Source organism: Hyperoodon ampullatus (genome assembly GCF_949752795.1).
Source record: "Hyperoodon ampullatus genome assembly, chromosome: X".
Lineage (NCBI taxonomy): Eukaryota > Metazoa > Chordata > Mammalia > Artiodactyla > Ziphiidae > Hyperoodon > Hyperoodon ampullatus.
Genome location: NC_136913.1, coordinates 16,644,586 through 16,657,663, shown reverse-complemented (window position 1 = coordinate 16,657,663; position 13,078 = coordinate 16,644,586). Strand labels below are relative to the sequence as shown.

The window sequence follows — 13,078 nt, the reverse complement described above, 5'->3', positions numbered from 1 at the left end:
TTCTCTGTTGTGCAACGGAAACTAACATAGTATCATGAAGCAATTATACTCCAATAAAGATCTACTAAAAAATTTTTTTAATTTAAAAAAAAGAAAGTATAGGGGAAAAGGTCACGGGAAGAAGTGTGACAATGACTGAGAGAAAATACTGCTGGAAGATTTGTCATTATATATCAGAAATCCCTGGGTTTTAAAATTCAAGGATTAAGACTAAGAACTGAAGCTTCCATCTGCTACGCTGTATCAACAGAGCCATAGTACAAAAAGGGGTATTATGTTCATGAAAGAGTCAAATTTAATTTGGACACTAACAACCTATTTCCCCTGAGTAGTATCTACCCAAGAATTTTATTTTTTTAAAGCTTCCTAAATTTATTTTAACTCAAGGCACCTCCTTAAAAGCACAGCACTTCACTAGAGAGCTATTTGTTTAATTTCAAACTGCAGTGATATTTCTTAATTAGGAATTTAAGGTGCTAAATTTATTTTGATTATATTTAATTTATTATTTTAAATTCTTAGTCATCCTGAATCAAGAGCCAACAGTATTCAAACCACTTTTTTAGGATTTACTGGCAGAGATCTTCAGATAACTATTATCAACATAAAATAACTCAAACACGCAATTTCAAGAATAATAGAAAATTCTTTGAATTAAAGAGATTTGTGATGTAAAACCCAAAATACATCAACTGTCATGAAGCCTTAAATTCAAAATGTAAGTAATATTTTGTACAATGGGACAGAAAAAGCAAACGTAAAAATTATATCATCTTTATGTATGTGTGTCTATATATATATATATATATATATATAGACACACACACACACATACATATATGTTATGACAGATTGACAGATTTGAGAGTTTAAATTAAATGGCTTAGGCTAAATTGCTAAGCTCATCTCAGATATAAATTATATCATTATAAAATATCACAAAAAACTTTAAACCTTGGCCTTAACAAATTATACACAAAATAGTATGAGGCCAGATATTAATATTCAAACTAGGTATACCATAATAGAAAAATATTTAACCTAATGTTTGAAATTGTTACAGGTTCAACACTTGCCATCTTAAAGGTAGTCTCTGAGTAAAACATCCTCAACACTGAGCAACACCTATGGAAACTTGAAATAACCTCCCTGAATAACTGGTGATTGTTAATCATAGTCAAATAATCTATATATATAAGATTCATTTCAAGGCTGTTCAAGGGTGATCAACCACAGCTAATAGTCAATCATACACTATTACCCCAAGCCCTATTTCATAACCAAACACCTATCCACTACCCTTCAAAATCTGGATTCTGACCCAATAAGCAATCTAAGTTATTGGGTCTACAAGAAAAATATTGACATGAAACTCCTCCTTGCTCTTAAGTACTTGAACATAAATTAAATCTGTCACTACTTTGATTTCTTCTCTACCATCTTTTCTCTCTTCCCATTAGGCAGCTTTTCACCTACACATAGGTCAGTTGAAAAAAAGAGCACATGACTGTAAAGAACTAACTACTTAATCATGATAAAGCTTACCCAAAGTAGTCTCTTTTTTCAGGGTTCCCATATTAATTCTCCTTTATTAAGCATCATCATCATCATAGCCAGTTTTAATTATATGCCCACATGCACAGAACACTACATTAGTTTCAAAACAGTTAAACATATATAGATATTTTCTTTTTAAAAACTATGTACTTACCTTGTGTCTGCATTTAAGTACAACTCCATAGGCTCCTATAATAAAAAGAAGTAAACAATTAGGGGCACGTATACAAATTACAGCTCTTGGAGACTGTAGAATCAAAGTTCTATTATATTTACATTGGTTATCAATATATGGTATAATAATGATTCATAAAATGATAATATTCTGCAGTGATAATGCAATGAGCCATATACAAAGAGAGCATGAATATTTATTATACATTTTTTATAAACCAAGAGTATAAGCAACCCATTTCCCCAACAAGTGCATATTCTTAAATGTTTCTCTTTTAAAAGAAAATTTCACTTGAGGCATTTTTAAACTTAAGTTTAAAAATTTCTAGAGATAAGATTTGGACATAAGAACTTTAACAGTAAATTAAAATTACCTCAAAAGATTCTAGGGAACTCAAGAGTTAATGGCTTCACAAAGGTAGGCTCAAGCATGGAGCCTACCAGATATGTTCTCTGTCCTAGGAGACATTTAAATTCTCTTCTAAGATACTGGAATGTTTTCCCTGACTGGCAAAATAGTACAGGCCTCACCTCAGCATTCCAATTAATAACTAGTAGGAGTTGCTAAATTTTTGCCATAAATATTAAAATCAATGGCACCAGCAGAGGGGTCCAAGGATCTCTGGCCATTTATAGCCAAGCACTCCCACTTTCTTTGATATATTTCAAATGAGATACATCACTACCTTTTGGGTTACTTATACTATTAACTAGCCAGTAAGCTACTTCCTTAGAGGCAGAACACAGAGTTGACGGCAAGAAAATTGAGGCACACAGACCTACTTGAGAATGGACTTGAGGATATGGGGAGGGGGAAGTGTAAGCTGTGACAAAGCGAAAGAGAGGCATGGACATGTATACACTACCAAACGTGAGGTAGATAGATAGTGGGAAGCAGCCGCAGAGCACGGGGGAGATCAGCTCGGTGCTTTGTGACCGCCTGGAGGGGTGGGATGGGGAGGGTGGGAGGGAGGGAGATGCATGAGGGAAGGGATGTGGGAACGGATGTATATGTATGACTGATTCACTTTGTTATAAAGCAGAAACTAATAAAAAAAAATTAAAAAGAAAAAAAAAAGAAAATTGAGGCAAAAGTTATAATGTGAAAAAATTTAATTAGGAGAATCAAAATATAATATATGATAACTGAAGTTTATAGAAATGATTGACATTTACAGACGGGCAAAGCCCGTGTTCATCTCTGAGAAGAGGACTTCAGGGAGATGAAATTAGGAAATGTGTCTCCAACAGAGTCTGGAGAGCCAGAGTAAGTCTCCCTCACCCGGTAGAGATGGATGAATCTTATTATCACAGCTAGGATGAACCCAGCCATTACAGCCATCCAACTCAACTCCACAATCACCAGGCAATCATCCAATCCTCATTTAACTGCCCATGCTAGTTTTTCTGTGGGGTAAAAATGCACTGCTTAGGCTGTAGGGATGTAGAGTTTGCTTGACAGTTTTTAATTTCCTTAATATATATGTATTTCATAGCCAGAAAAGCACCTGAGGTAGTTTACAAAGAAAAAAAACCATATAGCAATGATGGTTCTGACTACAACTTAAAACTGACATATTCTGATATATATAACAGTCTGGTAGTTTTAGTTAATCTAAGCCGATCCCTGAGAAGATGATCACCTATGGGTATAATAAGAAAAACAAGGCTATGATCCAGAAAAACGTAGGCCCAGAATCTGGAACATTCCAACCCTGTTACACCCAAGGAGCTGACCTTCTCCAGCGAGTAGCTTTACGGCATGTCTCTATAATACTTTTGAAAAAACAAAAATAAAAATAATAAAGAAAGCAGGTATTATAAAATTAATAGTAGATAAGACATTGAAAATGAATTTTATCTACATAATTAATATCAATGAAAAACAGGAAAAGGAGTTGACTGGTGAAGGAAGAAGGATCCATTCTTTTTATATGGTTTCAAACTTCGGACCCTGAAGCAAACACCCAATGATTAGACAATATTTTAATTCTTTCTATTTATTTGAAAAGGATTTAACAACTTAATATTAAAATCCAGAACAACTATCCTGTTGACATAGGTAAATTTTAAAACTTCTTTTGAAATTCAAAATATACTTGAAAATTCTGAAATATCAAGTTTTTGTAATATTTGCTTTAAAGATATAGATGCTAAGAAACCATAATTATAAATCACTTATACCGTGTTAACAGAATCATTTCTCAAAATCTCCATAAAGTTATCTTTAAGTCAAGAGCAAAAATTACTAACAAGGAAAAATCAGGAAGATTTATGAAATTGAATGACCATATTTCATCAAATTGGTATCACTGATTATAAGCATTAGTACTACTAGGAAAGAAAAAGTGCTGTCAATCAAACCATGACATGCTACTGATTATAACACACATCTGATTTCAGAGATGTTAAAAAATGACCAAATTATGTGGTTCAGAATTTATAAAATGTGATTTGTTATTCTCAAAGACAAATAGAAGTTATTTATTCATTTATTTATCATGTATTAAGGAAAATTTAACATACAAGTTTTAAGTTAGTCAAAATAAGCCTAGCTGACATAAAAAGTAAATGTAACCAAAAAAATGTAGACTAAAGAAATCATGAATGATAATGAAAAGAATGAAGTGAAGGCAGCCTTAAGAAATCTCTGATTTCTTAAACTTTGAAGGATTTTTAAATGTTATTAACGTTCAATTGGAGAATAAGACCCAAATAGTTAAAGAGTAATTTTACTTTTAATACTTTACTCTTAGGCACTTATGTGAATTGATAAAGGTTAAGTTAACAGAATCTGAATTAATAACTTTTTTGGTGGTAGATATAATTGTACATTGCTCAAAAACTCAAGGAATGCTAAACTTACCTTCACCTACAACCCCAAGGATCTCAAATTTATTCATCACATTACCAATGTTAGGAATCTTCATGAAGACAAACTCCTCTTTTGATGCAAGCCACAGAACATGGCATCAAAAAAGAACTTCTAAGAAAGTTGTACAGTAAGTAGAAACAATGTCCAAAGGAAGAAATTCTCACAGGTTGGCAGGAACTTTCACATATTTGTCCTAATGTGAAGTATTAAATGATTCCCTGAAAGAACAAACACAATTAAAAGTCATAAGTTTTATTTCTCAGTACTCTGACCTAATCAATCTTTTTGTACAGTTCTTTTAAAACAACATTAATGTTTCATATACTACTACTACTACTACTGCTGCTGCTAATAATAATAGGAGGGAAGAACCCAAAATGAAACACAAATGAAAAAATGTACCTAACTGTATTTGAAATGAATAATATAACTACACTGAAGGAGGCTGGGGGAAAAGAATTAACCCCAGGTAACTTCTGAAAGCAGTATTTTAACTACATACTCTCCTTGAACTAAAGACAAAAAGAAATATAAACAAATATTATACTCAGTTATTTGTTTTTACACAGAGATATGAAACTTCCTCATGTATATTCTAGGATTGAGCAAATAAGTAAATGCACCGTGGACAATGTGGGTTTGGTCTCATTCTCATAAAAGGAAGTTACAAAGATGAAAAGGGGGAAAGCTTGGAAATAAGAGTTAACCATATAGGGTCAGTTCTTAATATAGACAGATGTAGAAATAGATATAAATGTGTATGTAAATATACATACACACATACATTCTTCCAAAAAGGTAAAACATGAATCTAACCATAGGCAGCAACAGACAAGCCCAAACTAAGGGACATTCTACTCAATAACTGACCTGTATTCTTTAAAAATGTCTACATCATGAAAGACAAGGAACAACTGAGTAACTGTTCCAGAAAAGAAGATTAAGAGTCACGATAACTAAATATAATGCATGATCCTGGAATGCATCCTAGACAAGAAAAAAAATTTTTTGCTATAAAGGGTAACTGATAAAATTTAAATGTCTACAGATTAGATAGTAATATTGTATCAATGATAATTTTTTTGTTTGTTTCGACGATAGTAAGGTGGTTACATAAAACAATGCTCTTGTTTTAAGAAATGACAAGATGGATGAAGGTGTTCAAAAGGTACAAACTTCTGGGCTTCCCTGGTGGCGCAGTGGTTGAGAGTCCACCTGCCGATGCAGGGGACATGGGTTCGTGCCCTGGTCCGGGAGGATCCCACGTGCCGCGGAGGGGCTGGGCCCATGAGCCATGGCCGCTGAGCCTGCGCGTCCGGAGCCTGTGCTCCGCAGAGGGAGAGGCCACAACAGTGAGAGGCCCGCGTACCGCAAAAAAAAAAAAAAAAAAAAAAAAAAAGGTACAAACTTCTAGTAATAAAATGAACAAGTCCTAGAGATGCAATGTACAGCATGGTGACTATAGTTAATAATACTGTATTGTATATTTGAAAGTTGCTAAGAGAATAAATCTTAAAAGTTCTCATCACAAGAAAAAAATATGTAACTATGCGTGGTGATGGATGTTAACTAGACTTACTGTGGTGATCATTTTGCAGTACATACAAATATCAAATCATTATGTTGTACACTTGAAACCAATGTTATATGTCAATTATATTTTGATAAAATAAATAAATAAGGCACAGCCCAGATCTCTAGGATAAGACAGTCTAATAAAAAGGTTAACCAGGGGGCTTCTCTGGTGGTGCAGTGGTTGAGAGTCTGCCTGCTGATGCAGGGGACACGGGTTCGTGCCCCGGTCCTGGAAGATCCCACATGCCGTGGAGCGGCTGGGCCCGTGAGCCATGGCCGCTGAGCCTGCGCGTCCGGAGCCTGTGCTCCGCAACGGGAGAGGCCACAACAGTGAGAGGCCCGCGTACCGCAAAAAAAAAAAAAAAAAGCTTAACCAGAAAAAAAAGAGGAAGAACACCAAAGTTTTTAGAGATAAAGTTTGCAACTTAAACCGTTCAGGAAAAAATATGTATAGTGTATGGAGGAAGAGAAAGAGAGAGAGAGAGAGAGAATGATAAAGCAAATATGGTAAAATATTAACATTTGGGCAATAGGGGTCAAGGGTCTATGAAACAGGAAATTCTTTATACCATCTTTGCAAATTTACATCTGAAATTATTTCAAAATAAGTTCTTTTGTTTCAAAAAAACCTATCCTATTTTTAAGAAGAACAGCTGTATCAATATATAATATTGGTTTAAAAGGAAGAAATAAATATAAACCAGTAAAGAAATTTTTTTTTGCTGCCTATGAAATTTGAAACTTTTAAAATATATGAGTACCCCATGTGGTGTAAAGTACCGACATGAAAAAGTGTGCCGCTCTGAACACTAATAGTAGGAATGTAAACTTTCTAAAGGGTAAAATGTCCATAATTAAATGCTTTTTAAATGTTCATATCTTGATAAAAGTATCTCACAAAAACCTACAATATCATTCTTAAGTGTGGAATATTTAGACAGTCCCTTTAAAAATTAAGAAGGTGACAAGAAGTCCTACTATTAATACTTATTAACATTACTATTAAACATTATCCTAGTGGGTTCCAGACAGCTCAGTAAAATAAGAAAAAATAAATGAATAAACTATATAGGACTAGAAAGAGGAAAATGTGATAGAATTTACAGATAATTATTGTCTACATAGACAATTCAAAGGAATCTACAAATATTAGAATTATAAGTGTTAACAAGGTAGCTAAATATAAGCTCAATCTACAAATATCAACTGTATTTGTAAACATCAATAAGAAACAGAAAATGTAGTTTTTAAAAATCATCTTTACAGTAACAAAAACGGCACTTAGGATTTAACATAAAAGACACTCAAGACCTCTATTCATATATATATATATATATATACACACATAACATATATAGATCACACATATATATGTGTGTGTGCATGTGTGTGTGTATATATATATATATATATATGTAAACTTTATTCAAAGGCATTAAAGATGACGTATATCAATGAAGTTATCCCAATTTTAAGGCTAGAAAATTCAATACTATAAGAATATCAATTGTCTCCATATTAATCTATACAGTCAATGCAATTCCAATCAGAATCCCAAGAGGGTTTTCTGAGGAATTATAATAATCTGATTCTAAAATATATGTGGAAGAGCAGAATTCCAAGTACAGCCAACACCCGCCCGAATAAGAAAAATAAGAAGGCTCAGCTTTGAGGGGAGGATCCGGCAAGTTGCTCTCTACCAAATATACTGAGGGTTAGAATTGAGATATAGGACTTCCCTGGTGGTGCAGTGGTTAAGAATCCGCCTGCCAATGCAGAGGACAAGGGTTCGAGCCCTGGTCCGGGAAGATCCCACATGCTGTGGATCACCTAAGCCCGTGCGCCACAACGACTGAGCCTGCGCTCTAGAGCCCGCGAACCACAACTACTGAGCCCATGTGCCACAACTACTGAAGCCCGTGTGCCTAGAGCCTGTGCTCCTCAACAAGAGAAGCCACCGCAATGAGAAGCCTGCACACTGCAACGAAGAGTAGCCCCTGCTCTCCGCAACTAGAGAAAGCCCGTGCACAGCAACAAAGACCCAACGCAGCCAAAAATTAATTAATTAATTAATTTTTTAAAAAAGATTTGAGCTATAAAAATTAAAACAGGGTGGTCTTGGCACAGAGATAGACAAATTAGCCAGTGGAACTAATATGAGAGCTCAGAAGTAGACCATACGTCAAAATCCCTATAGCTCCAAACCCACCTCCATGTCACTTCTCTGCTCAAAACCCTCCAGGGGCCTCCCATACCATTAAGAGTGAAAGTCAAAGTCCACATAAGCCACCAGGTCTTAACCTCCTCTCTCCTCTGATGTCATCTCTGACTCTTCTCTCCCTTGGCTTGCTCCACTCCAGCCACACTGACCTCCTTCCAGCTCAATATATAACAAAGTCACAGTTGTCCCTAATGCTAAATATTTGTCACTCTAATATTTACTTTAGGTCAGATTCTTATTGTCTGATTTTTCATTCAATATTTACCAAAAAATGTTTTTGAAAAAAGGCAAGAGAAAGCAGACACTATACTTATTTTAGAAAACAACTTTAATTCAATGGAATCACAAATTTTTAAAGGATGACTGTGACATCTAGAGAAAATAATGTCACAATTTCAAAAGAAATAAACATTTGTTCTATTTATTCATTTATTAAACAAAAAATTACTCACTGCCTAACATGATTCAAAGAATGGGTAAATAAGACACACGAGACAGTGGTGAACAAGACAGGCAAGGTCCTTGCCCTCATGGAGCTTCACATTTTACTGAGGGAGGAAAAAAATACAAGATTATTATCAGATAGTGATACATGTTATGAAGGGAGAAAAAGGAGTGATTACCCAGACAGACAGCCCCCTCTCTAAAAAGGTGACATTTGAGGTGAAATATCAATAACAAGAACGAGCCAGCCATGAAGATCTAAGTCAGTCACATTCCAGGTAAAAGATGCTCAGAGTGTTTCTGAGAATGAATCATTCTTTCATCTTCTACGGCTGATTTGGAAGAACACCCAGGAAACGTTTAAATATTCTACTCTCTGTCAATAATGGTACGGCTCATTTCAAAGGAAACTAGAGATAAATATTAAATTACTCCTACTAAGAAGACTCAGCACCCCCAAAAGTTCTGTATGTAAGTATGTATATATAAAGAACATTTGGTCCCACCTATTCTCTATGGAAATCAAAATCGACTAATGCAAACTGGGAATCAGAATTTAAATGTGTGAGTAAATATATAACATAGGTGTCAAGAACAGTCTTTTAACTACCAGTATTCATACTGAGGAAAAAAATTTATGCCAAACTGGATTTAACTACAATTTTATATGAATAACGCTGATTAATTTTTTTAAGGCATAAAAACTCAGACACTTCAGCTTCAAGTAACTAAATGACTTGGATGAAATGTCCCTTTGAGGACAAATACAAATGCTGGAGGGAATACTTTTAAAGAACAGCCTAAAAAGCCCCAAAGACTTAACAAAATTATGAAGAATTACCTGGCTGAAATCAAGGCAAAAGAATAGAACCCAGAGAGGTAATCCAAATCACCCAAAACAGTTTTAGCTCACAGACACTTGAAGGAAGATTCAGAAAAAATGGGAGAAAAACAGACTTGCTCTTGAAACCTTTATAAATCCAGGGGCAAAAAGGTCAAAGGCAAAAGTGTTTCAAAAAAAATGGTACAGATGAACCATTTTGCAAGGCAGAAATGGAGACACAGATGCAGAGAACAAACGTATGGACACCAAGGGAGGAAAGCAGGGGGGATGAATTGGGAGATTGGGATTGAGATATATACACTAATATGTATAAAACAGATAAGTAATAAGAACCTGCTGCATATAAATAAATAAATAATTTTTTAAAAAGCGTTTCAAAAGAAGGAAGTATGATAAGCACCACTCACTTGGAGCTGAAACCCCAAAGAGCTATACTCCTTGGATAAAGGAAACCAGAAAAAAAATCAGTCCCAGGACAGACTTGAATTACAGCTTTATGTCACCTGAGTGATCTGAATAAACCTCTAAGTGTACCTTGGATTGAGGTGGTCCCACATTCAGATTGTTAGTACCAACAGTTGTCTGGATGAAAGGGGTGGCGGCAGGCAGTGGGGGCAGGAGTCTGCAGGAAGGTAACATGAACCTAGGCATCACAACATTGTTACAGATAATTTCTTGTTTACATCGTGCAGTACATAATCAAAGATAACCAGATGCACGAAGTAATAAGATACCATTAACAAGAACTAACAGAAATGACCAAAACAGAAAATGACCCAGAAAGACTTATAATATCAGAATTATCAGAAATAGCCTATAAGACCACTATAGGGTTGAATTAATAAAAGCAGAAGGGTTGAACATTTTGACAGAATTGGAAGGTCCAAAAGGTGGAAGAACAAATTGGAAAAATAAATTATAATTCCAGAACTAGAAAATAGAATACCACCAAGGGAACTCAACAGACAGTATAAAAAGAAAAAGTATCATGATACATAAGATTTTAAGCATTTTTAAAACTTGAACAAATGAAAATATAAAGTATAGCAAAGAAATGCAGAATATCATTTTTTCCCCAAGCACACACATAACATTTACAAAAACTGATAAAGTGCTAGGCCATAATGCAATTCAAAGCAAATTACAAGGATTTTAATCCACGGACAATCTCTCTCCAAAATGCAAGTATGCAAGAAATTAGTCACAAAAGAAATAACTAGGAAATATTCATATGTTTAGAAATTAATACATTCTTAAAATAATCCATAAGTCAGTCAAAGAAGAAACCATAACAAACATTTAGAAGTAACAAAAATAGGGACTTCCCTGGTGGCGCAGTGGTTAGGAATCCACCTGCCAATGTAGGGGACACAGGTTTGAGCCCTGGTCCGGTAAGATCCCACATGTTGCAGAGCAACTAAGCCCATGCGCCACAACTACTGAGCCTGCGCTCTAAAGCCTGCGAGCCACAACTACTGAGCCCACGTGCCACAACCACTGAAGCCCGCGCGCCTAGAGCTCATGCTCCACAACGAGAAGCCACGGCAAGGAGAAGCCCACGCACCGCAACGAACAGTAGCCTGTACTCGCCACAACTAGAGAAATCCTGCCTGCAGCAACGAAGTCCCAATGCAGCCAAAAATAAATAAATAAATAAATTTATTTTTTTTTAATTAGAAAATAAAAATTAAAAAAATACAAATTTGGGCTTCCCTGGTGGCGCAGTGGTTGAGAGTCCGCCTGCTGATGCAGGGGACATGGGTTTGTGCCCCAGTCTGGGAAGATCCCACATGCCGCACAGCAGCTGGGCCCGTGAGCCATGGCCGCTGAGCCTGCGCGTCCGGAGCCTGTGCTCCGCAACGGGAGAGGCCACAGCAGTGAGAGGCCCGCATACCGCAAAGAAAAAAAAAAAAAACCAAATTCATGGGAAGAAGCTAAGGCAATGCTATGGGAGGGAATTGAAAGCCTCATATATGCATATATCACAAAATATAAAAAAATAAACTAAGCATCTATCTCGAGAGGTTTTAAATAAAAGAACAGCAAAATAAATCCAAAGAAAGTATAAAGAAAGAAATAATTAAGAGCAGAAATTCATGAAATAGAAAACACACAGAAATAAAGAGATCAAAAGAGCTGGATCTCGGAAATCAACTTTGGAACTAATCAAGGACAAAAGAGAACTCAGCCCAGTCAACACACTGAATTCTAGCTTTATGCTATCCTGAGCAGAGAACCCAGCCACACCGTGCCAGACTTCTGACCTAGAGAGCTGTGAGCTAATATATGGGTGCTGTTTTAAGCCACTAAGCTTGTGGTAATTCATCACAAACAACAGAAAACTAATAAAACAGTATTATTTCATTTATATAGTTTTAAAACAGGCAAAGTTGAATTACAAACTATATTGTCTAGGTATGCATATATAAGTGGTAAATCTATTAAAAAAATAAGTGACCAAGGAAGTGTTTCTTTTAAAAATGAGGATATTTGTGGGAGGGAGACGCAAAAGGGAGGGGATATGGGAACATATGTATATGTATAACTGATTAAATTTGTTATATAAAGCAGAAAAAAATAAAATAAAAAATAAAAATGAGGATATTTGGACTTCCCTGGTGGCCCACTGGTTAAGAATACTCCTGCCAATGCAGGGGACACGGGTTCGAGCCCTGCTCCAGGAAGATCCCACATGCCGTGGAGCAACTAAGCCTGTGCACCACAACTACTGAGCCTGCGCCCTAGAGCCCGCATGCCATAACTACTGAGCCTGTACACCTAGAGCCCATGCCCCACAACAAGAGAAGCCACCGCAATGAGAAGCCCGCTCACCGCAATGAAGAGTAGCCCCCGCTCGCCGCAACTAGAGAAGGCCCGCGCACAGCAACCAAGACCCAAAGCAGCCAAAAATAAAAGTAAATAAATAAATTTATTTTTAAAAAATAAATAAAAAATTAAAATAAAAATGAGGATATTAATTATCTCTAGGGAGGAGTTGAGATTGATAAGAGATACATAGGAGGGCTTCTGGGGCACTGGTAATGTTCTATTTCTTGACTTGAGTGAAAGAGAGACATTCATTAGAGTGTAAATTTGTTTTACGTATTTCTATGTTGTTATATTGCACAATAAAACAAGTTTTTAAGAAGTCAGAGAGTAATTCTGATAATGACATCATACATAAATAGTTCTGTGGTCATTTATATGGAGGCAAAAGATAATTTTTATCAAAGATAAAGCATTTCAATATTACATTAACCAAAAAAGTTTACCTGAACTATCTCTCTCCAGACTCCACATATTGCTGTGTGTCTAGTGCTGGGTATCGACAACAAAACCAAAAACTCCCAGTGATGGATAACCTGGATGATGACCACACTCCAAAACC

The 13,078-nt window shown here is 35.7% G+C and overlaps 1 protein-coding gene across 1 annotated transcript in view; it reads right to left on the bottom strand.

Moving 5' to 3' along the window:
- The window catches only part of CDKL5 (cyclin dependent kinase like 5), a gene marked incomplete at its 3' end in the record, with an annotated part of 159,782 nt that overhangs the window by 127,422 nt on the left and 19,282 nt on the right, over positions 1-13,078 (bottom strand). The window contains exons 2-3 of the mRNA XM_079727568.1: positions 4,598-4,824; positions 1,712-1,746 (exon numbers count right to left, since the gene is read on the bottom strand). Of these exons, the coding sequence (XP_079583694.1) occupies positions 1,712-1,746; positions 4,598-4,661 (99 nt within the window). The 5' untranslated portion in view covers positions 4,662-4,824. The remainder of the gene's footprint in view (positions 1-1,711; positions 1,747-4,597; positions 4,825-13,078) is intronic.